The sequence below is a fragment of the Tamandua tetradactyla genome, chromosome 24 (assembly GCF_023851605.1).
Source record: "Tamandua tetradactyla isolate mTamTet1 chromosome 24, mTamTet1.pri, whole genome shotgun sequence".
In the NCBI taxonomy this organism is placed as follows: Eukaryota; Metazoa; Chordata; class Mammalia; order Pilosa; family Myrmecophagidae; genus Tamandua; species Tamandua tetradactyla.
In genome coordinates, this window is record NC_135350.1 from 39360918 (window position 1) to 39388772 (window position 27855).

Consider the following 27855-nt stretch of genomic DNA (forward strand, 5'->3'; position numbering starts at 1 on the left):
TATGGATCATTTTCCAGAATAGATCACATGTTGGGCCACAAAACATGTCTTTATAAAGTTAAAAACACTGGAATTATTCAAAGCATTTTTTTTGATCACAATGGAATCAAGCTGGAAATCAGTAACCACCAAAGAATGAAAACATTCACAAATACATGGAGATTAAATAACATGCTCTTAAACAACCAGTGGGTCAAAGAAGAAATTGCGAGACAAATCAGTAGCTCTCCGGAGACAAATAAAAATGAGAATACAACATATCAGTACTTATAAGATGCAGCAAAGGCTGTGTTGAGAGGAAATTTATTGCCCTAAATGCCTATATTAAAAAAGAAGAAAGAGCAAAAATCAAGGACTTAACTGCTCACCTGGAGGAACTTGAGAAAGCACAGAAAACTAATCCCAGAGCAAATAGAAGAGAAATAAGAAAGAATAAAGCAGAGTTAAATGAATGGGAGAACAAAAGAACAATAAAACCAAAAAGTTGTTCTTTAAGAAAATCAATAAAATCAATAGAACACTAGCAAGGTGGACAAAGAAAAAAAGACAGAGGATGCAAATAAGCAAAATCAGAAATGAGAGGAGGGTCGTTACCAACAGACCCTGAAGAAATAAAAGAAATCATAAGATTCACATTCTGCTGAAAGTCTGTTTCCTTTATAATATCTTACTTGGGTGCTCCTGTTTACCATCATCATGACCCATGACCAAATTCTAAGGCATCCTGTGTCACCCTAGTTACTTGATCATGTTTGAGATATTTTCTTATTTCATATTTTCTATATTACAAATGAAGTCAGATTTTCAATGACAGGAAGTCAAAACTTAGGATTCCTATACTTTCATTTTTTTTTTCTGTATTACATTCTCTTTATTCTTTCAGTAAAACTCTTCCAGAGTGAACTAATTCTGTTCATAGATGATGAAATGTAGAAAGATCCACTTCAAATGCTGGCACTGCCATGAACAGTCTTCTTCCTTCAACTCAGAATTAAGACTTTTGGTTCTTGTTTTTATATTCCAGTCCCAGAAGCAGGTTAACTATAGACATTATCTGAAGACAGTCTTATGCTGCATAGTAGTTATCTACAAGCAGGTCCTAGCTTCTCCAAGAACACTGCAGGATGAATTTAGCTGAAATATATTAAACTAAGAGGCATTCTCTCAAATGAGTTTAAATGCATTTTTATTTTTAGACAACCTACATGGCATGTTTTTCTTAAAAACAATGCCTCAGCTCTAAATAAATCAAGGTCAAAATAAATGAGTTCAAGATGACATCAGTCCATCTGCCTAAGTCCTGGTATTGTGTGGATGAAAAGCAGCAGTCAATTATGATGACAGGTGATAGATCCAAGGAACTGCCAAGTTTATTAACATTTCTCCATTTCTAAACCACCCTTAAAAGAAAATCATATATAGGGTCACACCATCCTCACGGTAGTTCAGGAGAGCAACTATACTATCTGGATTCATGTTTTCACCAATATAGAAACTGGTGGTTTCTGAAATTAGCAAGGATGTGCTTGATTTGTTTTGGACCCCCTGTCATAAAAGATTTTACTCTTCCTGGTCTCTGCTCTTAAGTTTGCCTTTGATTGATTTCATGTAATTTTTTATGTACTTCTTGTAAGCTTCTTCTGTGAAGCTGGTTTCCTGCAAGTGATGGCTCATGACAATATCAACACCATTGATGACTGTGCTTTCCATACCTTTACCCTCTGGGCCTTCAGCAAAGGCATTTTCACCAATGAGTGCATCATCAATGCCACCCTGTGTCCTACTGACGATTTTTCCCTCCGTCTCCAGGCACAGCCCATAGGTGATCTTTCAGATCTTGTAAATGTTGAAGAATATCTCATCATGACTGATGAGGTCCTGGTAGATGATCATGATAGTAGATGGAGGGAGACAGCAGCGGCAGCCCTGGCCTTGCAGGAGCTCAGAAGTCGGAGAGAGCTCCGAGCAGCCAGAGAGGCACTACAGGTGGGGGAAAAGCGGGCGGAAAAGCCTTATACTTTCTTAATATCCTGAAAAGTTCTTATTCAATGCTGAGAGCAAATAGATGCTTAATAAATATCTAGTAAATTTCATCTAGTTCATGCTTAATCTACATATACAAAATAAAACTACAGCTTTACACTTACATCACTATAATTTTACATAAATGCCCTTCAAAATAAATATATGAGGACATGGATGTGTACATGAGTATGTGTATAGCTACAGCCATACATATGGCTAAAATCTGTATTTTTCTTTGCTACCAAAATATTTTATTTGATTCTTACCTGGTTATGATGGGATCTGCAGCATGATTTGGGCCCCATCGCCCCAAAAGCCCCCGGCCAATCAATCCTGTCCGTCCTGCAGGATTTCTGGGGTGGTGGTAGGGGATGAGAAACATAAAATTAATTGAAGGTGCACATTTTTTTTTAACCCAAATTGATAATGCCCAAAAGAAGGCAGTAAAAGCAGTCAGGGGAAATAATATCTCACAAATCCAGTGGCACAATCACACACCTGACACTGAAATAATATACTTCCTTCTGTTATTTTCTTTTCTGCCTATCTTATTCTTTGGGCTTGATCTACAAGAAGGATCTCAATTTCAAAGCTGTTCTACAATACAAAAATCTTTAGCAGTTTTCACCTATACTTCTAAATTCAACACCAGTGGCTCACAAACCTGGAAGGAGGAAAAGCTTTGCAACTAATCATCTATCTCCACACTCTAACAACTTATCTTTCAGGATAACCATACTTCTTTTGACTTTTCATCATCCTCTTCTCCTACTCTACTAGAATCCTCCCTACTGAAATAGTTTTTGAAAGAAAGCAAATTTATAAAAATGCCAACTTAATAGTTAACCTAATACATTAATCCAGCGCTAAAAAGTCTGCCAGATAAACATATCAGCACATGTGTCTGAGCAATATTATTCCAGTCAAAATTCCTCAAGTGTTCATCTTGCATTATGTACCAGTAAAATGCCCTAGGGTGTATTCTTACCTATTTAATACTATATCATTTGTCCTCCCACTTACTTTTTCCATTTTATATTTATAGATATAATATATGTTTATAAATGCATAAAAAGATGCACCAAGGGCAGGCCACGGTGGCTCAGCAGGCAGAGTTTTCACCTGCCATGCCGGTGACCCGGTTTCAATTCCCAGTGCCTGCCCACGCAATAAAAAAAAACAAAAAAACTGCACCAACTGTTAATGAAGGTTATCCCTAGCAGAGGAAATAGAAGAGGATAATTAGAAGGAAATCTTTACTTTGTGTTACATATATTTCTGCACTGCTTCATTTTTATTTTATAGCCAGCATGTGTTATTTTTATAATTTAAAAAACTCAACGAGTATATTTCCATTTTAGAAAAAGCAATATCCTCAATTGGTTTTTAGTGAAGATAATACAAGTAAAACACCACCCATAGGGCCTAGATCATGGAAAATGTTTCTCTATGGCAATGGTTACTATTTCTACTATAAAACATTGGATGCCTCCTCTCTTTCGGTTTCACTTCTTCATGTTTTCATGAAATTTTCACCTTTTCCAGTGAAACTTTTCATGAGCTCTCTATCTGAATTGGCACCCCCTTTCACTAAACATACACACACATGCACACACTCACTTCCCCCCTCCCACTTTCCTAGTTGATTTCTGTCCTTATAATATTTCTGTTTAACATGTTATATTATTTACTCATTATCTAATGAATCTTCTCTTTCCTCACACTGGAATGTGAACTCTAAGAGGGCAGGGAATTTTTGTCAATTTTTCTCACCCTAGCACCTAGAATAGACTTGGTACATAACAGGCCTTCAATAAATATTTAATAAATGAACAAAGGAATAACAATGCCTATTTTAAGGGCTGGAATAAGCTCATATAGAGAGAGTATGTGGAGCTTAGGAGTAGGGTATAGTGATTATTAAAAGAGGCTCTGGTGTCTGATGTCAGTCAGCCCAGATGTGAACACAAGTTTCCTATGTACAAGCTAAATTGCCTCTTTAGGTCACAGAATTCTCACCTATAAAATGAAGTTAAAAAAGTCAGAGACATATCTGTTTCTTGCCAAGATCAAGTGACAGAGACCAGATTTGCCCTTAAAAAAAAAAGGACTAAACATATGAAGCAATGGTTTTCAAGATTATGGTCATCAGGTAACAAAGGGCAGTATGCCTGGGAGATGGGAAACAAATCATGTGAGCCGTACCTACACTGTCTTGAGAGAATTTCCCAGCTGTGGGTCACGGAAGTGGAACCCAAACAGCTTCTGGTGGATTTCCTCAACTGGGAAAATGGAGCAGAGATGTTCTTTCATCCACCGCAACAAATGTACCTGTTCTAGTTTGCTGGAATGCAACACACCAGAGACAGACTGGCTTTTAATAAAAGGGGATTTATTTCATTAGTTCTTCAGAGGAAAGGCAGCTAACTTTCATCTGAGGTTCTTTCTTATGTGGGAAGGCACAGGGTGATCTCTGCTGGCCTTCTCTCCAGGCCTCTGGGTTCCAACAACTTTCTCTGGGGTGATTTCTTTCTGCATCTCCAAAGGCTTAGACTGAGCTGCGAGTGCTGAGATGAGATATGCTGAGCTGCTTAGGCTGTGCTATGTTGAACTCTCTCATTTAAGCACCAGCCAATTAAATCAAACATCATTCATTACAGCAGGCACGCCTCCTAGCCGACTGCAGATGTAATCAGCAACAGATGAGGTTCACGTACCATTGGCTCATGTCCACACCATCAGAACTAGGTATTTCACCTGGCCAAGTTGACAAACGAATCTAACTACCACAGCACCACACTAACACAAGATGTTAACAGGTGGTATACAGAAACTCTATATTTCATGCAACCTCTTCAACAACAACAAAAAACTTTATAAGAAAGCCAGACTGCCTGTATTAATATCACAGAAAGTCTATTCTTTTAGAGGAAAGAATATTGCCAGGGATAAAAAGATTTTTTCATAATGATAAAGGCTTCAATTCACCAAGAGAACATAACAATCCTAAATACATTTACCTAATAAAGGGCTCCTTCTTACTTTTGTGAAATAAAAACTTGTCAAAATGTCCATTTCAGCCATCTTTTTTATTCTGTTCTTCCCTGGGACTATTATTAAAATTTAAGATATGAATTTTCATATGGCTTGGTACCAGATTCAGGAATTTTTCAGCAAGACTTGAAAATAAATCAACTGCCCAGCCAACAAACAATAATTCTACTTTTCAAATCCACACGAGGAGGGGCAGGGTAGCCAGCAACTATGCTTCATTCCATATAATTCCATATCCCTAAACCTGCATGATCAAAGCCGATGTTAGTTTTACAGATGACCAAACCTGTAACTTGTAAACTAGGAGCTGTGGAACAGACATAGAGACTATCCTATAACCTGAGAACCAAGAAAGTTGCTTACAGGGTGAGAAAAACAAAGCTGACTTATAGAGAAAAACAGAGATGAGGCAGAGAGATTAGTTGTGCTGGTTTGAAAGGAAGTATGCTCCCTAAGAAAAGTCATGTTTTAATATAAATCCCATTTCATAATGGTAGAATAATCCCTATTCAATACTGTATATTTGAAACTGTAATGAGATCATCTCCCTGGTTGATGTGATTTAGTTAAGAATAGTTGTTAAACTGGATTACGGGATGACATGTCTCCACTCATTTGAGTGGGTTTTGATTAGTTTCTGAAGTCCTACAAAAGAGGAAACATTTTGGAGAATGAGGGATTCAGAGAGATTCAGAGAGAGCAACACTACAAGCAGAGAGTCCACCAGCCAGCAACCTTCGGAGATGAAGAAGGAAGCTGCCTCCCGGGGAGCTTCATGAAACAGGAAGCCAGGAGAGAAAGCTAGCAGATGACGCCGTGGTCGCCATTTGCCCTTCCAGCTGAGAGAGAAGCCCTGACTGTGTTCGCCATGTGCCTTCTCACTTGAGAGAGAAACCCTGAACTTCATCGGCCATCTTGAACCAAGGTATCTTTCCCTGGATGCCTCTGATTGGACATTTCTATAGACTTGTTTTAATTGGGACATTTTCTCGGCCTTAGAACTGTAAACTAGCAACTCATTAAATTACCTCTTGTTAAAAGCCATTCCATCTCTGGTATATTGCATTCTGGCAGCTAGCAAACTAAAACAATAGTCCTGCTGGATTTACAGTTCCATCCTTTCCTAATCTCAGCTGCATTTCTACTTTCGGCAATTTGACACAGCCCTATAGCCCCAAAATTAAGTTTCACTTTTTTTACTCAGTCAAGTGAAAGTTGGTTTTTGTTAGTCAGAGTCTTGATTAACATTTTAAATACCTCAGCTTTACTGTGTGTATTTTTATATGATGCACATATAATGCATGTATACCTTTTAAGATCTCTTACCCAGGAAAGAAAGTAGGGACTAAGTCAACTGCAAAGAGAATTTGACTTGAAACTACTCAATAACAGAGGATATAGAGGACAAATTTATTATGACCAAAGAAAGAATGCAGCAAAACTAAAGGATGTGGTTGGGGTGGGGGACCACTATCATTTTCTTGACCTACAAGAATACAACTTGTAACATTTTTATAAGGTGATTATCATGATTGCAAATCTATGATCCTTCTTTTATTTGGAGCATGCTAATTTTTACGCTTCTTCCTAACTTTTACAATATCTCCTTAAGGAAAATGGAAAATTTTGAAACTTTATAAAAAATCATTTCTGAAAGTACAAGAATCTTGAAGATAAATTATAGTTTTTAAAATTTTTATTCTTACATGTTGAGATAAATTATTTAAAATATTATCTGATTTAATAAATGAACTACTGAACATAAACTTTAGTTCTTTCTCTGTTAAATTACTGAATTAATTATATGTACCTTCAAGGTGGAGTTACAGAAAGATTCATTCAATTCTTGCTTCTGTCAATTACAAACTGTATGTAAATTGACTACACACTCTCTCCTTATCTGTAAAATGGAACTAAAAACATCCACCCACAGGAGCCCAGAATAAGAATGAGGGTCTTTAATCCTATATAACTTAATGTAACGCCTGGATAAATCTCAGAATGTGTTCACCAGATAATCAAAAAGTATTCGCAAAATCCCTTGAGGGATGGGGGAAAAAATATGGAACTATTAAACTTTACCACTGGGGAAACCCCTGATACTGTCTCAAACACTAGGGACACCCAAATCAACAGGCCAAGCCCTTGATTTAGAGATAAGCTTATGCATATAGCGTATATAGCAGCTTACCCTACCTATAGGCATGCCTAAGAGTTACTTCCCAGGACCCTTTTTGTTACTCTGCTGTGGCCTTGCTCCCTCTAAGTCCAACTCTGCAAGTGAAACCATTGCCCTCCCTGCTACATGGGACATGACATCCAGGGGTCAAAGACTCCCTAGTGGTGTGGGAGATCACTCTCTGGGATGAGTCTGGCCCTGGTATTGTGCGATCAACAATGTGATTCTGACCACAACGGGGGAAAGAAATATAACAAATAAGGTGTAAGTGGCTGAGAGAGTTCAAATAGAGTTAAGAGGCTACTCTGAAGGTCACTATTTCACAAACTTCAGTCAGACATTGCTACCTATCATAGCTTGACAAATCGCAAGCAAAATCATTCCTGCCAATCCTAAACACCTAGGGCATTATATAAGATTTTACAAAGGTTCTATGCACTAGGACAACTTCCCAGAAACCTGCAACCTCTAGATGGGTTCCAGGACCAGATAAGTAGCGAAATACAGAGGAGCCAGCCATTTCATAACATCAACTAGTTCCATCCCCCATCCCATATTATTGACAGCCCTTTCAACATGAAAAGTTAGAATGGGAATAGCCCAAATAGTCCTAAAGTAGGAAAAAGATCAGAGGTAATAGTGGAGTTATACCAAGAGGGTAGGGTTTAACAAACGAGTATGACTGCTGAATCATTATACTGATATTTCTTTTAGTCTCAGTATCTTAGAGTAGCTAGAAGTAAAAAGTTAAAATAGTGGAATTGTAACCCATACCAAACTCTGAAATCTGTTCTATAACTAATTGTGCTGTGCTTCGAAATTTATTGCTTTTTTGTATATATGCTATTTTTCACAAAAAAGTCAATCGTGATGATAAATGCAGAGCTATATGATGATATTATGAGCCACTGATTGTACAGTTTGGATGTTACATGGTATGTGAATATATATCAATAAAAAAATAAATAAGCAGTGTGGATGATGACTGTGGTTAATAGTACAAGTATAAGAATGTCATTCCATGAACCAGAATAAATGTATGTCACTATCACAAGGAATTAATAATAGGGCGGTTCATGAGAAAAAAAATAGCACTAATGTAAACTATGAACTATAGTTAACAGTAATATTGTAATATTCTTTCATCAGTCATAGCGAAGGTATCACATTGATGCTAAGTGCCCATAACAGCTGGGTATAAGGGTATGGGGTTTTCCTTTTTGGAGCAATGCAAATGTTCTCAAATTGACTTCGGTGATGAATGTACAACTCTGTGATTCTACTGATAACACTAATTGTACACTCTGGATAGACTGGTGTGTGAATGAAACTGCTTAAAAATATAATAACACAATTACTGAAATGAGTATATAAAAATCAGAAATATGGTTTCCCGAATCAGATCTGTTGGATTCAAATCAACTACTAATTCTAATTACAAGCTATGTAACACCGAACAAGAACCTAACCACACTGTTTTTCATTTTCCTTATGTGTAACTTGGGATTACAATACCACTTATAGCTTTTCTCTGAGTACTACATAAATCCATATAAAACATCACTTTACACTCAATAAACATTACTTATTATGTAAAAAAAAAAAACAACAGACAAACCAAACCCTCTCTTTAGTCAAAAGTGATCTAAGTTTTTCTCATGTTCACATTAAATTTTATCTAACATATGTAAAACATCCACCCATGTTATTATGAAGATAAATTCTTTTCTATGATGTCTGGCACATATAAACCCTCAATAAATGCTAATTATCTTTTCTACCTTTTCAAGACTCATTACTGTAAGATGTTCCATTCACAGTACCTACCTAGGTCTTCCATTTTCAATTTCATATAGGCCATTCTGGCTTTTTCTCTGAACATATCCATCCTTTTCATTAAACTTTGGGGAAAAGTTACTTTCACTGTAATGAGAATACCAAGGCAAAACAACAAATAATGAATCAATACTAGCAATAGCTTAGTGCTAGTCAATCTTTTATTTATAATAAGCAGTATCCCTGAATCAGCAATTTTTTGTAAGAGTTAGCTGTCATTTACAAATCCACTTACTCCTTTAAAACAATTTCTAAGGAAAAAGAAAAACTTTTAACCAAAACATTTTATACTTTCCAAGGACGTATATTATTATAGACTTAATAATTTCTCCAGGAAGGATTATTGGCAGAAGATGTGGTACTCCACATACACACTATTTTTTAAAAATTTACATTACTCTTAGCAAGAAGGAATTGGCTGTGGGTACAACATGGTTATTATGTGTTCCTGTGTAGTATCAAAAATGAGATTCCTTCTGATACACACATATTTCTACTGATTCAAACCATTATAATTTCTTCAAGTGTACACTGATTAACATTTCTATCGGTCAACCCAACAAACTGTGAATTCCCTGGAAACGGCATAATATATATGGTATGGATTAAAAATAGATATTTTGATCTGGATGGTAGTTATACAAATGAAAAAATTTACTGAGCTGTTCCTGCACACTTAAATGCATACTTTACTACATTTATAACCTGACTCAAAAATTCATTAAAACTGTATATCATACAATACATTCCTCACCACTATGAAATCACTGACATATTGCACTGACATAAATAAAGAGTTGTGTAGCACCAGATAACTGTGTAGAACAGGCAAGAAAGTCTCTACCACAGGTTTGGATTTTTTTCTTACTCTAATTGTAGTAAGTGAACATACAAACATTCGTGGTCGCTTTGGGGGATAATTTCCAATTTGGATGATCGAGACATTCTCTCAAGACTTCTAGCCAATCTGCCATCTAACACACCAAATAAAAATAATTAACTGGTGTGCTGGCTTGAAAGGAAATATGCCCCCTAGAAAAGCCATGTTTTAATCAAAATATCATTTCATAAAGGTAGAATAATCTCTATTTGATACCGTATGTTTGAAACTGTAATCAGATCATCTCCCTGGATGATGTGATTTAGTCAAAAATGGTTGTTAAACTGGATTAGGGGACGACATGTCTCCACCCATTTGGGTAGGTCTTGATTGGTTTATTGGAGTCCTATAAAAGAGGAAATGTTTTGGAGATAAGAGATTCAGAGAGAGCAGAGAATGCTGCAGCACCACGAAGCAGAGAGTCCAGTGACCAGGCCAGTGACCTTTGGAGATGAAGAAGGAAAACGCCTCCCGAGGAGCTTCATGAAACTGGAAGCCAGGAGAGAAAGTTAGCAGATGACGCCATATTCATCACGTGCCCTTTCAGCCAAGAGAGAAGCCCTGACTGTATTCGCCATGTGCCTTCTCACTTGAGAGAGAAACCCTGAACTTCATTGGCCTTCTTGAACCAAGGTATCTTTCCCTGGATGCCTCTGATTGGACATTTCTATAGACTTCTTTTAATTGGGTATTTTCTCGGCCTTAGAACTATAAACTAGCAACTTATTAAATTGCCCTTTTAAAAAGCCATTCCGTTTCTGGTATATTGCATTCCGGCAGCTAGCAAACTAGAACAAATGGTAAAACACATGAAATTATAAACCCAGAGTTAGGATGCTTTCAGAACTCTAGGAATTAACCATTTCTTAAAAAAGCATGAACCCGGGAGGAGGTGCCAAGATGGCAGCTTAGGAAGGTGCACAATTTAGTTCATCCTCCAGAACACCTACTAAATAACCAAGAACAGTACAGAACAGCTCCTGGGACCACATCAGTGACTGGACACACAGCATACCCAGCCTGGACCAGCTGGATCGACTGTGAGCCCCTGCAGAAACATGAGTTCTCCAAGCCACAGTAGCAGGTACCCCACCCCCACAGGCTGCGTCCCAGAGGGGAAAGGAAAGAGACAAACAAGCAGCAGGGGCTGAGCACAACCAAACGCCAATTGTGGAATTAATTAACAAATTCTGACAACTAAAAATAGGTACCCAGCTCAGGTGAACTTGGTCAAAACGGAGGTCGTTCATTTTTGCCGCAGCACCAAGGGGGCAGGGCTGATGGAAAAAGAAAAAGAAACAGAGGTTTTTGAGGCTGTGTTTCTACAAAGGCTTGATTGCCTTTAGATACAGCCGCTGGGCTTCTCAGGCTGCAATTGCCCCAGGCATGGGCAGAAACAAGCTCGTTTCAGGGCTTGTATGGAGCTTGTGCCTTCCCCAGGGGAGGGGTGAAGACCAACTCAGGTGGAATCCCTCCCTTAAGGAATTCAAACCCCAGGGCTTGGTAATTTGAAGCCATTAAAACCAGCCTACAATCTCTCCTCTGTCCCCACCATGCCCCCAGCAGGGAGAGTATGCCAAAGTTAAAGGTACTGCATCATCTTATGCTGGTGGAACCTGGAGGCAGACAAGCACCACATACTGGGCAGAATAAGAAAAACAGACTCCAGAGACTTCAAAGGAAAATCTTTCAACCTGCTGCATCTCACACTCAGGGAAAACTGATGCAGGTGACTCTTTCCTCCTGACAGGAGTCCAGTTTGGTCTGGGAAAATCTGGCTGGGGTCTATAATATCTAAGTAGACCCTCCCAAGGGGTGGGGGAGGAAGAAGAACACAAGAACTGAAAAATTCTCCCCTATTAAACAAAACCCAAGCTAGTGCTCCAGAAAAAACTGAACTGAATGTCAAAGAACAGACAGACAATAAATTCATTCAGCAAGAAAACCCTAGGTAAAAGAAATGAAAACAATCTCCATAATAAACTAATTAAGGTAATTAAATGCCTAGGTGCCAGCAAAAAATAACAAATCACTAGGAAAATTGAAGATATGGCCCAGTCAAAGGAACAAACCAACAATTCAAAAGAGATACAGGAGTTGAAACAATTAACTCAGAATGTACGAACAGGCATGGAAAATCTCATCAAAAAACAAATCAATGAATTGAGGGAGGATATAAAGAAGGAAAGGAATAAACAAAAAGAAGAAATGGAAAGTCTGAAAAAAATCACAGAACTTAGGGGAATGAAAGGCACAGCAGAAGAGATGGAAAAAACAATGGAACCCTACTATGGTAGATTTCGAGAGGCAGAAGATAGGATTAGTGCACTGGAGGACAGAACATCTGAAATCTGACAAGCAAAAGAAAATATAGGGGAAAATATGAACAGGGATTCAGGGAATTGAATGACAATATGAAACACACGAATATACGTGTTGTGGGTGTCCCAGAAGGAAAAGAGAAGGGAAAAGGAGGAGAAAAATTAATGGAGGAAATTATCATGGAAAATTTCCCAACTCTTATGAGACTTAAAATTACAGATCCAAGAAGTGCAGAGTAACCCAAAGAGAACAGATCCAAATAGATGTTGTTCTTGTTTGCCAGCTGCCAGAATGCAACACAACAGTGACGGATTGGCTTTTAATAAAAGAGGATTTATTTCATTAATAATATGTTAATTTTGTTATTTGTTATTTTGTTTCCTCTTCAGAGGAAAAGGCAGCGAACTTTCCACTGAGATTCTTTCTTATGTGGAAGGCACAGGATGGTCTCTGCTGGTCTTCTCTCCAGGCCCCTGGGTTCCAACAACTTTCCCCGGGGTGACTTCTTTCTGCATCTCCAAAGACCTGGGCTGAGCTGGGAGTGCTGAGATGAGGAATGCCAAACTGCTTAGGCTGTGATGCGTTGCGCTCTCTCATTTAAGCACCAGCCAATTAAGTCAAACATCACTCATTGCAGCAGACACGCCTCCTAGCCGACTGCAGATGTAATTAGCAACAGATGAGGTTCACGTACCATTGACTTATGTCTGTAGCAACAAAACTAGGTATGCTCACCTGGCCAAGTTGACAACTGAATCTAACTAACACAGATGTACTCCAAGACACTTATTAATCGAAATGTCAGAGGTCAAAGAGAGAGAATCTTGAAAGCAGCAAGAAAAAAGTAACCCATCACATGCAAGGAAAGCCCAATAAGACTATGCATAGATTTCTGAGCAGAAACCATGGAGGCGAGAAAACAGTGGGATGATAAATTTAAATTACTGAAAGAGAAAAACTGCTAATCAAGAATTCTATATCCAGCAAAATTGTCCTTCAAAAATGAGGGAGAAATTAAAACATTTTCAAACAAAAAATCAAAGAGAAAATGTGTGACCAAGAGACCAACTCTGTAAGAAATACTAAAGGGAGCACTAGAGACAGATACAAAAAGACAGAAGAGAGAGGTGTGGAGAAGTGTGTAGAAATTAAGACCATGAGTAAAGGTAAAAATAAGGGAAATTAAATATGACATATAAAATCCAAATGGCAAAGAAGAAAGTAGTAACAATAAATAATTAATGGATTAAACTCCCCAATCAAAAGACACAGACTGGCAGAATGGGTTAAAAAAACAGGACCCATCTATATGCTGTCTACAGGAAACACATCTTAGACCCAAGGATAACCATAGGTTCAAAGTGAAAGGTTGGGAAAAGATATTTCATGCAAATAACAATCAGAAAAGAGCAGGAATAGCTATACCAATATCCAAAAAATTAGACTTCAAATGTAAAACAGTTAAAAGAGACAAAGAAGGGCTATGTGTTAATAAAAGGAACTATTCAGCAAGAAGACATAACAATCATAAATATTTATGCACCGAGCCAGATGTTCCAAAATACATGAGGCAAACACTGAAAAGAGAAATAGACATATCTACCATAATAGTTGGAGACTTCAATTCTCCACTCTTATCAATGGACAGAACATCTAGACAGAGGATCAATAAAGAAACAGAGAATTTGAATAATACAATAAATGAGCTAGACTTAACAGACATTTACAGAACATTACACCCCACAATAGCAGGATACATCTTTTTCTCAAGTGCTCATGGACCATTCTCAAGGATAGACCATACGCTGGGTCACAAAGCAAGTCTCAATGAATTTAAAAAGACTGAAATCATACAAAACATTTTCTCAGATCATAAACGAATGAGGTTGGAAATCAATAGGCAGAGTGCCAGGAAATTCACAAATATGTGGAGGCTCAACAACATACTCTGAAGCAACCAGTGGGTCAAGGAAGATATTACAACAGAAATCAGTAAATATCTCGAGGCAAATAAAAATGAAAACACAACATATCAAAACTTATGGGATGCAGCAAAGGCAGCACTACAAGGGAAATTTATTGCCCTAAATGCCTATATCAAAAAAGAAGACAGGGCAAAAATCAAGGAATAAACTGTCCACTTGGAAGAAGTAGAGAAAGAACAGCTAACCCCAAAGCAAGCAAAAGGAAATAAATAATGAAGATTAGAGCAGAAATAAATGAAATTGAGAACATGAAAACAACTAAGAAAATCAACAAAACCAGAAGCTGGTTTTATGAGAAAATCAGTAAGCTTGATGGACCCTTAGCAAGACTGACAAAAAGAAGAAGACAGAGGATGCAAATAAATAAAATCAGAAGATTGGAATGGAATCAGAATAGAAGAGGAGACATAACCGCTGATCCACAGAAAGATAGGAAGTAATGACAGGATACTATAAACAACTTTATGCTAATAAATATAACAATTTTGCTAATAAATATAACAATGTAGATGAAATGAACAACTTTCTAGAAAGGCATGAACAACCAACTTTCACTCCAGAAGAAATAGACACCCTCCACAAACCAATCACAAGTAAAGAAATTGAATCAGTCATTAAGAAGCTCCCCAAAAAGAAAAGTCCAGGACCAGATGGCTTCACATGAGAATTCTACCAAACATTCCAGATAGAATTAGTACCAAGCCTACTCAAACTCCTCAAAAAAATTGAAGAGGCAAAGCTACCTAATTCATTCTATGAAGCCAGCATCACCCGCATACCAAAGCCAGACAAAGACATTACAAAAAAAGAAAACTAAAGACCAATCTCTCTAATGAATATAGATGCAAAAATCCTCAACAAAATTCTAGCAAATCGAATTCAACAACACATTAAAAGAATTATACATCATGAACAAGTAGGATTCATCGCAGGTATGCAAGGATAGTTCAACATAAGAAAATCAATTAACATAATACACCATATCAACAAATCAAAGCAGAAAAACCAAATGACGATCTCAATTGATGCAGAAAAGCATCTGACAAAATTCAACATCCTTTCCTGTTGAAAACACTTCACAGGATAGGAATAGAAGGGAACTTCCTCAAAATGATATGAAAAACCCACAGTTAACATCATCATCAATGGGGAAAAACTGAAAACTTTCCCCCTAAGATCAAGAGCAAGACAAGGATGTCCACTATCACCACAGCTATTCAACACTGTGCTGGAAGTTCTAGCCAGAGCAATTAGACAAGGAAAAGAAATACAAGGCATCAAAATTGGAAAGGAAGAAGTAGATTGCAGATGACACAATACTATATGTCAAAAAACCCGAAAAATCCACAGCAGAACTAGAGCTAATAAATGAGTACAGCAAAGTGGCAGGCTGCAAGATCAACACTCAAACATCTATAGTGTTTCTATACGCTAGTAATGAACAATCTGAGGGGGAAATCAAGAAATGAATTCCACTTACAATTGTAACCAAAAGAATAGAGTATTTAAGAATAAATTTAACTAAAGAGACAAAAGACCTGCACAAAGAAAACTACAAGAAATTGTCAAAAGAAATCACAGAAAATCTAAATAGGTGGAAGGGCATACCATGTTCATGGACTGGAAGACTATAGTTAAGATGTTGATTCTACCTAAATTGATTTACAGATTCAATGCAATACCAATTAAAATCCTAAAAACTTACATTTCAGAAACAGTAAAACCAATAACCAAATTTATCTGAAAGGGCAGGGTGTCCCAAATAGCTAAAAGTATCCTGAGAAAAAAAAATGAAGTCGGAGGTCTCACGCTACCCGACTTTAAGGCGTATTATGAAGCTACAGTGATCAAAACAGCATGGTACTGGCATTAAGACAGATATATTGACCAATGGAATTGAACAGAGTGCTCAGATATAGACCCGCTCACCTATGGACAGTTGATCTTTGATAAAGTAGTCAAGCCAACTCACCTGGGACAGAAAAGTCTCTTCAATAAATGGTGCCTAGAGAACTGGATATTCGTATGCAAAAGAATGAAAGAGGACCCACATCTCATACTCTATACAAAAGTTAACCCAAAATGGTTCAAAGACCTAAACATTAGATCTAAGACCATAAAACTGTTAGAAGAATATATAGGGAAATACCTTATAAATTTTATACTTGGAGGTGGTTTTATAGATCTTACACCCAAAGCAGGAGCACTGAAGAAAGAAAGAAAGAAATGGAAACTCCTTCCAATTAAACACTTCTGTGCATCAAAGAACTTCATCAAGAAAGTAAAAGACAGCCTATACAATGGGAGACAATATTTGGAAATGACCTATCATCAGATAAAGGTCTAGTACCCAGAATTTATAAATAGATTGTTCAACTCAACAACAAAAAGACAGCCAACCCAATTACAAAATGGGAAAAAGACTTGAACAGACACTTCTCAGAAGAGGAAATACAAATGGCCAAAAGGCACATGAAGAGATGCTCAACATCCCTGGCTATAAGGGAATGCAAATCAAAATCACAATGAGATATCTCTCACCCATCAGAATGGCCATTATCAATAAAACAGAAAATGACAAGTGCTGGAGAGGATGTGGAGAAAGAGGCACACTTATCCACTGTTGGTGGGAATGTCAAATGGTACAACCACTGTGGAAGGCAATTTGGCGGTTCCTCAGAAAGCTAAATATAGAATTGCCATATGACCCGGCAATTCCATTGTTAGGTATCTACTCAGAGGACATGATGGCAAGGACACAAACGGACATTTGCACACCAATATTTATAGCAGCATTATTTACAATTGTGAAGAGATGGAAACAGCCAAAATGTCCATTAACAGACAAATGGCTAAACAAACTGTGGTATATATATATATGATGGAATGTTATGCAGCTGTAAGACAGAATAAACTTATGAAGTATGTAACAACATGGATGGACCTTAAGGACATTACGCTGAGTGAGATTAGCCAGAAACAAAAGGACATATACTGTATGGTCTCACTGATATGAACTGACATTAGTGAATAAAGTTGGAGAATTTCTTTGGTAACAGAGACCATCAGGAGACAGAAATAGGGTAAGATATTGGGTAATTGGAGCTGAAGGGATAGAGATTGTGCAACAGGACTAAATGTAAAAACTCAGAAATGGACAGCACAATACTACCTAACTGTAATACAGTTATGTTAAAACACTGAACAAAGCTGAATGTGAGAATGATAGAGGGAAGAGGGCTGGGGGCACAAATGAAATCAGAAAGAAAGATAGACGATAAAGACTGAGATGGTATGATCTAGGAATGCCTAGAATGTATAATGATAGTGACAAAACGTACAAATTTTAAAAACTGTTTTTGCATAAGAAAGAACTAATTACTGCAGAGTGCTGAAAATAGATGGTAATTAATATTCTAAAATTTCAACTAATGTGTGAGACCAAAGCAAAAAATGTTTATTTGGTACAAAATTTATATTTTGACTAGGCATTTCCTAACATAACTTATGTAGACAGCTTAATTGAACACCATAAGAACATGGAACCTTGAGTAGGGCATGAGATTTTGTTGGTTTGTCCAGAGTGATGCCCCGATAAATCCCAGACTGATTTGAACAGTGAATAAAAAAGTATTTGCAAAGTCCCCTTTGGGGAATGGTGAGAACGGGGGAAAATTCAACTTCACCAAGTCGAATTCTTGATATTTCCAGAAGTAGTGTAGACAACCAAAGCTATAGGTTGAGCCCCCAATCTTGGGGTTTGTTCATATGAAACTTAACCTCACAAAGGATAGGTCAAGCCTACTTAAAATTAGGCTTAAGAGTCACCCCCAAGAGAATTTCTTTGTTGCTCAGATGTGGCCTCTCTCCAGCCAACACAACAAGCAAACTCACCACCCTCCCCCTTCTACTTGGGACATGACTCCCAAGGGTGTGGACCTTCCTGGCAACATGGGACAGAAATCTTAGAATGAGCTGAGACTTAGCATCAAGGGATTGAGAAAAACCCTAGAATGAGCTGAGACTCAGCATCAAGGGATTGAGAAAATCTTCTCGACCAAAAGGGGGAAGAGTGAAATGAGACAAAGTGTCAACATCTGAGAGATTCCAAACAGAGTGGAGAGGTTTCCTGGAGGTTATTCTTACGCATTAAGTAAATATCACCTTGTTAGTCAAGATGTAATGGAGATGCTGGAGGGAACTGCCTGAAAATGTACAGCTGTGTTCCAGTAGCCATGTTTCTTGAGGATGATTGAATAATGATATAGCTTTCACAATGTGACTGCGCGATTGTGAAAACCTTGTGTCTGATGCTCCTTTTATCTACCTTGTCAACAAACGAGTAGAACATATGGAATAAAAATAAATAATAGGGGGAACAAATGTTAAAATAAATTTAGTTTGAAATGCTAGTGATCAGTGAAAGCGAGGGGTAAGTGGTATGGTAGGTATAATTTTTTTTTTCTGTTTTCATTTTATTTCTTTTTCTATTGTCGTTTTCTTTTTCTGAATGGATGCAAATGTTCAAGAAATGATGAATATGCAACTAAGTGATGATATTGTGAATTACTGATTATCTACGTTAGTGTTTTATTTCATTTGTTAATTTTTTTAATTAATAAATAAATTTTTTTAAATAAATAAATAAATAATGGGAACAAATGTTATAATAAATTTAGTTTGAAATCTAGTGATCAATGAAAGTGAGGGGTAAGGGGTATGGTATGTGTAAATATTTTCGGTTTTAATTTTATTTCTTTCTTTGAATAGATGCAAATGTTCCAAGAAATGATCATGATAATGAATATGCAACTATGTGATGATATTGTGAATTACCGATTATATATGTAGAACAGAATGATCAAAATAGGAATGTTTGTGTTTGCTTGGTGTTTTTTGGTATTTAAAAAAATAAAATTAAAAAATTAAAAAAGAAAAAGTAAAAATGCTACCTTTATAAATAGCCAGAGAACGAGCTGAGGTGCTGATGAAAGTCTACCATGTGAAATTCTTTCCAGTGACATTATCCAGTTTGGGGTAGACGTGACAGAGAATACATGGAAAGTTATCAATGGATGTATTGTTTCCACAATAAAACTTTTTTTAACCAAAAAAAAAAAAATGAACCCTAGCTGTAATTGAAGCTGGTGTAGTAACAAGGCTTGATTTAGATGGATGATAAAAGTTCAACTCTTGAAAAATAAACTGAATGAAAATAAACAAAATGTATTTAATCTTCCTTAAGTTACTTACATGATCCAGTGTCCCTGCAAATATCATAAATTTTAATTGTGCAAAATGTAAATATAAATATGTATATGTATAATGTATGCTGACACATATACATCCTCTAAATCAGGAGAAAATGGAGCTCAATTAAAGAGTTCCACTACTCCAATTAAAGGAAGCAATAATTCCTCCACAGGTGATTTTCATGATGAATTAATAACTCAAATACTATCAAAAAAGTTACTAACATCTTTTGGATACAACAAGGGAAGTCAAAATCAAAGCACACCAATAAGTCCATGGTAAAGATCACCATGAACTAACAGTGAGTCTATTCAACTAGCAAAACTTTTTATTTCACTGACTAAATAATGCCTTGGGAAGATTATTATTTACAATAAATAGGTTCATTAAATCAAATTATAAAACTGTCCTAAAACTAGAATGACAATTAAGCAGAGTGATGAAATGAGCATGAATTTTGTAGTCAGAATGAGTTCAAGTCTAAGTCATACCATCTACCAGCTCTGTGGACACAGCCAAAGATAACCTTTCTGTGTTTCATTTTTTGATGTTGTTTTATTGTTCCTGTAAACTACATATAACAATCTCTACCTTCCAGAATGGTTATAAAATAATGCTTATATAACATTTAGTATAGTGCCTAGCTCATAGTTAGTATACAAAAATTCAATCATTATATTATTGCTAAAAATATAAGCATGAAGCATGAATCAATGCAGCATGTCTATAATTTAGACAGAGACTTTTCGCCTGAGTTTGTATTTTTTTTTTCTCTCTTTCTCTCCTTTATTCATCTCTTTTCTATTTTTTTTCCCCACTGCTCTAATTTTCTCATCATTCTGCTCTTGGTAATTCAGAAAAAAATTATGAAAACTATTTGTACTGTTTCAAATACAAGTCTAACTATGCTGGGTAATAATGGCAAAAGATGTTCTATTGATAATGCATTTGTTATCAATACTGCCAGCTGCTATTTCATAAAGCAAAAAACTACATAACAAAACAGACTTACCTATTTGGAAGGATCATCATAAAACTCCAGAAAGAATAAGCAAACATGGAATGTCTAGCTTTGGCAAGAATTCAAGCAAATGTAGAAACTGAATATTAACAAGGTCAAGCACTAAATAAAAATTATTTTTCAGTTGTCAAAATGATAATTTACAAGATACAATCACTATCTTCTCTAAAAGTCTTATACCCAGCTAATGACAGCCAATTGACTCACCTAATCTGAGGATCTGCCCACCTAGGTCCAGCCAAGACAGAGTGGGCAGTGTATTCCACAGGGTTATAGTCTTGCCACTCAACCAGCCAGTCCACTTTCTCATCAGGCACTTGGCTTCGTTCAACTTGTGAACCTGGGTAAGGAGAAGTACGAGCCTTGTGGTGTGTATTCTCTTTGCCACCATTAGAATATGACATAATGATGGAGTCACGATGAAACCAACAGGATGAAAATGAGTTTCTGGGAGAAAAAAAAAGGAAAAATGTACTACAAAATAACAACAAAAAACCCTAAATTTAAGAACCTATTTCAAGGATCCAAAACCATACTTTTTAAATATCAGAAAATTCAAATTTGATACATATTAATATAAAACTCCAGCATCTACAAGAAATTATTTTTAAAAATTCTTAAATATAAATAACTTGTTAATTGGAATATACTCAATGAAATTATTTTAGTTGAGAATAAAGGACAGAAGTTTACTTTTATATTATCTGCTGGTGAGGGGAAGTCTACAATGAAAATTTAACCACAAACACTGTAAAAGAAGATTGTTTAAGTCTACATAAAGGAATACATTTTTTAAAACGCTCACTGACTTTCACTTCTTAACTTGAATCAGACTAGCCCTCCATTATAAACAACCATAAATCTGAACAGAACATAGAAAGTAACCGTTTTCAGATACTGGACAGAAGGCAGCACTGGACTGTGCTCTCTCAAAGAATAGAAACAAATGAAATGGGTCCATGATTATCTGACTTTCTGCCTAGAGGCACCGCCTGAAACTTGGCACAGGAAAGAACACAAACAGATCTTGCAAAGTTGAGGAGTTAAAAATCAGAGTTCAGAACTAATGAAATGAGTGCAATTTCTGAGTACATAAGAGAAGGAAACTGTGTGGAGAAGGAACTCCATAAATCTGCAGAGAAGTCCCCTTGAGTTTTTTGCCAAATACTAAGCTGTACATGCACAAAACCGGATTCTGCAAAGTTAAGCAAAGAATAGCCATGACAGAAAAAAAACAACTACTTGGGAAAGAACTACTGGGAAGCTATAAAGCTGAACAATTATTAGAGCTCTGTAGAGCTGAGACTTTCAAGTCTCCAGCCAAACTGGAGAAACTTCATTAAAAAGTCCAAGCATTCAGCAGAGACCTCAGAAAGGCTGAGAAGTACATCTTAGGAGCAGGGCTAATCTAGCACTAAAGTAAAGGGTACTATAGATCCACAAAGGCTACTCTAGACCTATCAAAGCTAGGAAAAACTAGCCTTAAAAGAGCCAAGATAATTGACAACTAAATTAGAAGCCTATTAAGAATAAAGTTCAACACTATTAAGGAAAGTAACAAAAACCAGACACTCAGCAATGTAGCAATCACAATATCGAGCATACAGTAATAAAATAATGGACATGCAAAGAAGTAAGGAAATGTGAACCATAACCAAGAGGAAAAACAGATTAAAACAGAGCCAGAAATGACAGAGACAATGGAATTAGCAAAGAAGGATTTTTAAAATAGATATTATAAAGATGTCCAGATTTGGAGAAAAACATAAATAAGAGAAATGAAAAAGAACAAAAAGAACAAATAGGACTATAAAAAGAACAAAATAGGACTTCTAAAATTGAAAAACAAAGTATCTAAAATGAAAAATTCACTGGGGGGGTACAAGGGTAGTTTAGTGGTAGAATTCTCACCTGCCATGCAGGAAACTGAGTTGATTCCTGGCCCATACACTTCCCCCCAAAACAAACAATCGAACAAAAATTCAACAAATGGTGCTGCAATAACGGGATATTCACAAGGGAAAAGAATGAAATGTGACCCGGCCATACAGCACACACAAAAAAATTCAGTGAGTGGGTTTCATAGATGATTAAAGACTGCAAATAAAAAGAGAGGTAAACCTGACAAAAGGAACACAGTAACTATCCAAACAGAAGCACAGAAAGAAAAAGGCTGAAAAGATTAAATAGATCTCAGTGACTTGTCAAATAATAGGTATTTGTAATTGGAATACCTGAAAGAGTGGAGAGAAATATGAGGACAGAAAATAAATCTGTAAACACAATTATTTGATGTAAATAAAAACCTAAAATTGAAAAAGCTCAAAGAACAAAGCAATATAAATCCAAAGAAAACACCAAACCAAAGCATACCAAAATAAAACTGCTGAAAACTAATGATAAAGAGGAAATCATCAACGTAGGCAGTGGGGGGCACGGTGGGAAAGACAAATCATACAGTGGGGGACAACAATAATGAGAAAGACTCATCAGAAAAAATCTAAACAAGATAATAGAATGACATCTTTAAATGCTAATAGAAAAAAAAATACTAAAGAAAAAACTGTCAACCTGGAATCTATATCCAGAAAAATAAATATGTAGGTATGTATAAAGGCAAATATATGAAAGCAAAATAAAATATCTTCAGACAAACTAAACTGGGAGAATTTGTAATTAGCACTATGTCCTATAAAACATATTTTGGAAAATTTAGCAAAACTGTATAAAAGATGTATATAAAAATCAACAGCTTCTTCCTATCCTAGCAATGGTATCTAAAACTAAGACTGAAGAAAATATTTCATTTGCAATAATAACGGCAACCACTAAAATATTTAGGATAAATTTAACAAGAAAGGCATAAGACCTCTACAACTAATTTAGAAAAACTTCCTGAAGAACACAGAATAAATACCAAATTTTGCAAAGAAATTCTTAATATTATAAAAATGTCAAGTAGCCCAAAATATAAGAATTTATTGAACCATCAATTAAAATCCAAGCAAACCTTTAAGCTTAATTTTGAAATCAGATAAAATGATGTTAAAATTTATTCATGAGAAAAAATGTCTAAGAATAGCCAAGAAAAGCATTAAAAAGAAAAAAATTAATAAGTTTGTCTTACTAGATATTAGAAAATGCAAGTAAGTCATTACCATAAAATCAAAATGGTATTAGCCTATAAATATATAATCAGCTAGAAGAGATAAGAAAAAAAAAATTAGAGCACAAATTACATTAATTTAAATATAACACATACAATAGTTTAACCAGTGGGAATAAGATTGTTTGTTCCATTTCATTTTTAAGAAAAGATTTGGGAAAATTGTTAATCCATTTGGAATAAAAAAGGTACTGGACCCCTACACATGCATCACATACATACACCACATACATTTATAAATTCCAGATGGATCAAAACTTAAAATAAAAATAATAGTACAATAGCAACCTGACAAGTAAATCTTTTAAAAACCATAATATATAAGTGATGAGGGGAACTTTAACCAAAACTAGAAACCAAAAAGTTACAAAATAGAAGACAGACACATTTAACTTTATAAAATTTATAAACTATATTTGGGCAGAAGTTACCATAAGCAAATTCAAAAGACAAAAACAAGATGGGGGGGTGGGCATGAGGGGGCCAGATGATCCAAAGGATTCATATCTATAATAAACAGTACTTATAAACTGATAAATAATTAAGCTGGAATTTTAAAAATGGGCAAATGGTAAGAATAAACAACGAAAAGCAGAGCCAAGGGGCACAAAACATTAAAAGATGGTTACAATCACTAGAAATTAAAGAAATGAAAATTAAAGCCACATAAAATTTTATTTTACCCAATAGACTATCAAACATTTTAAAAGTTGGCATCTAAATACAAAAATAGAAAATAAATAAATAAATAATAAAAAGAAAGAAAAAAAATAGTTAGCATCACCTCACATATGTCCTGGTGGAAATTTAAATTGTTAACAGACTTTCTGAAAAGCAACTTCACAATAATGAATAATATATTTACATTTTTTAAAGCAGTACTTTCATTCCTAGTAATCTTTCCCACAAAAATAAAACAAACCTGGAGAAGTGCCATGAAAATGGCAGCGTCTAATGGGCTAGGGCTCCATCCCCCACAAAAGCTCTAAGCAACAAATGAGAACTGGCAGAACCACTTCAATAAAGAGAATGAAATTCAAAAAGGAACCAAACAGAACTGCTACAACTGAAGAACACAATAAATGAAATGAAAAATTCCCAAGAGGGTTTCAATAGCAGATTGGAGCTGCCAGGAAAAAGAATAAGTGAATGCAAAGACAAGACAATTGAAATGAGTCACATGAGGAACAAAATGGAGAAAATTATAAAAAGCAAATATAGCCTAAGATATCTCTGGGTCACAATCAAGCATACTAATACATGCTTATGGGAGTACCATTAGGTGAAGGAAGAAGAAAGGACAGAAGAAATAGTCAAGGAAATAATGACAGGAACTTCAAGGAAGATGGCAAAATAGGGAGCTCCAGGACTCAGTCTTTCCAACAAAACAACTATTAAATAGACAGAACTGTCTGAAACAACTATTTGGAAACCTCCAAAGGCCACAGAAGAACACAGCATCCAGGAAAGAGATGGAAGAAGCCAATAAATTACTGCAAAAGACTGCAAATCGCTCTTTCTGTGCAGCAGCAACAAGGCGACCTGTGCCCACCCCTCTCTCATAGCAAGTCACTGCGAGGTCCAGTTCCTTGCCAGCTGTTGGTGAAAGAAAGGAAAATAAAACTTCTTCCTCAAGAATTGGGGTGGCATGGCTGATCACTGATCATGGCTTTTGATTAGCAAATTCCTATCACAGGTTTTTGCTAGGCAGACCAGACCAGGAAAACTCACCTTTGGGAATTCATCAAGAAGCTTTTGGCACCCGTACTGATCCCTTCTCCAGGCACTTTGAACCAATCTGCACCCCATTCCTGGGTCCTTGACCCTGTTTTGCAAAGTTCTCTCCAGTGTGACCCTCCTCCTAGAATTTTCCCTCCAGGCAAGAGCAGGATGAAACAATGAAAGGAGTGTAAATCAGTATGGAGGCAGTCAGTCTGGGACAAAGGTCTGCCAGTTTCAAATACCTGGGAAAGCGACATCTGTCTCCAGGGAAACAGAGGGGACAACCAAACTCCCATAAGAGGGGAACTCCAAAACAATTAACAAAATCCCAGGAGAAGAAAGATGCCCCTAAAGACAAGGAAAATCCTGCACACTGCATTCACCTTGGGCAGACCTTCCTAATAGGAGAGCTGAGGCTCAAGGAAAATGTCTCATCTAGCTGGCTGCAAATCAAGTAACAGACATCCCAAGGAGTAAATCTGAGAGTTAATGTTTTAATATTTTAAATATTAAATGTTGTACAATGTGCACAAAAACAGTACAAGACAAAGAAACAAGAAATGCTGGCCCAGCAAAAGGAAGAGGATAAAAATACAGAAAACACTAACGAAGACAAGAATATGGACATGCCAAACAAAGGTTTTAAAAAAATGATCGTAAAAATACTCAAGGAGATGAAGCTGAGTATAGAGAAAGAATTAACGGATATCAGGAAAACAATTATCCAAATGAATGGACAATATGAGAGGCTAAGTATAAAGATATAAATTTTTAAAAGGAACCAAAGAGAGAAAGATTTGGGGGCCAAGAGGCCATCTGATCTACTATTTCAAGTACAGTAACTTCTTTGAAACCCCAGTGTCACAGATCAGTTGTCATGCACATTGGGCAGAAAACCTACTGCTTTTTTTCAGGATCATTTTGGTGACCTCCAAAGGGTCAAAGGTTCCTAAAGAAGCAAGGAATCCAAGTACCTGAAGCTCTGGAGCCCCAGTGGGATAGGAAAACACAGTAATCGAGCCTTCTGCAGTGGCTAAGATTGCAGCTTAGTGAGGAGTGGGATTTAGTTCGTCCTCGAGAACAGCTAGTAAATAGCCAGGAACAGTACAAAACAACACCCGGGGCCACGTCAGTAACTGAACACACAGCGTACACCATTCTGGACCAGATGGGCCAGCTGCGAGCCCACCCAGAACTGTGAGTTCCCCAAGCCGGGGTGGCCGGTGCCCCTCCCTCACAGGCAGCTTCCCAGAGGGGAAAGGAAAGAGAGTTTACCAGTAGCAGGGGCTGAGCTCAATCCAACTCCAATTGTAGAATTAACTAACAAATTCCGATTACTAAATATAGGCCCCCAGCTCAGCTGAACCTTGAGTAAAAGCAAAGGTCACTGGTTTTGCCCTGGCAAAGAGGGGGGAGGGCTGACGGGAAAAAAAAAAAAAGAGCGTTTTTTTGGATTTGAAAAAGTCTGGCCCCTGAAGGTCCAAGGCACATAGGACCTGGAGATACACAGAGCAACATATCAACTTAAGCTCTTGATTGGTAAACCCAAGGAATGGGGATTTTGCTCTAAAAAGGATTTTATCTTTTGTTTTGCTGGTTGTGTTTCCACAGCTTGACTGCTTTTTGGATACATCTGCAAGGCTTCTCTGGCTCCACTGCCCTAGGCACAGGCAGAATTAACCTTTTTGAGTGTTTGTCTGGAGCCTGAGCCTTCCCCAGGAGAGTGGTGGGGCCAAGCTCAGGTGGAACCCCACCCTCAAGGAGTTCAGACCCCAGGGTCTGGAAAAGTAAAGCAATTAAAACCAGCCTACAACCTCTCCTTTGTCTCAACCATGTCCCCAGCACAGAGAGTCCGCTAAAGTTAAAGGTACTGCATCAACTTATGCTGGTGGGACTTGCAGGCAGACAAGTGCCACATACCGGGCAGGATAGGAAAAACAGAGAGCCCAGAGGCTTCATAGGAGAGCCTTTCAATCTGCTGGGCCTCATCCTCAGGGAAAACTGATGCAGGTGACTCTTCCCTCCTGAGAGGAGGCCAGTTTGGTCTGGGAAAATCTGGCTGGGGTCTATAATAACTAAGTAGACCCCCCTAAGGGGGGAAAAATAGGCACCATACAGGCAGGGCAAGAAACAAGAAAATAAGAACTGAAAATTTCTAATCTGTTAAACAAAATCTAAGCTAGAGGTCCACAATAAGCTGAACTGAATGTCAAAAAACAGATAGACAACAAAGTCATCCAGCAAGAAAATCCTAAGTATAAGAAGTGAAAACAATCTCCAGAATAAACTAATTAAGGTAATTAAATGCCTAGATGCCAGCAAAAAGTAACGAATCATACTAGGAAAATTGAAGATATGCCCCAGTCAAAGGAACAAACCAATAATTCAAATGAGATATAGGAGTTCAAACAA

The 27855-nt window shown here is 36.8% G+C and overlaps 1 protein-coding gene across 3 annotated transcripts in view; it reads right to left on the reverse strand.

The window, feature by feature from the left end:
• NUDT9 (nudix hydrolase 9) overlaps positions 1-27855 on the reverse strand; it is a 176258-nt gene that overhangs the window by 32426 nt on the left and 115977 nt on the right. For all 3 annotated transcript variants that reach the window (XM_077142895.1, XM_077142896.1, XM_077142894.1), the window contains 3 exons: positions 20763-21002; positions 9086-9181; positions 2292-2378 (listed from right to left, as the gene is read on the reverse strand). In XM_077142895.1, the coding sequence (XP_076999010.1) occupies positions 2292-2378; positions 9086-9181; positions 20763-21002 (423 nt within the window). The remainder of the gene's footprint in view (positions 1-2291; positions 2379-9085; positions 9182-20762; positions 21003-27855) is intronic.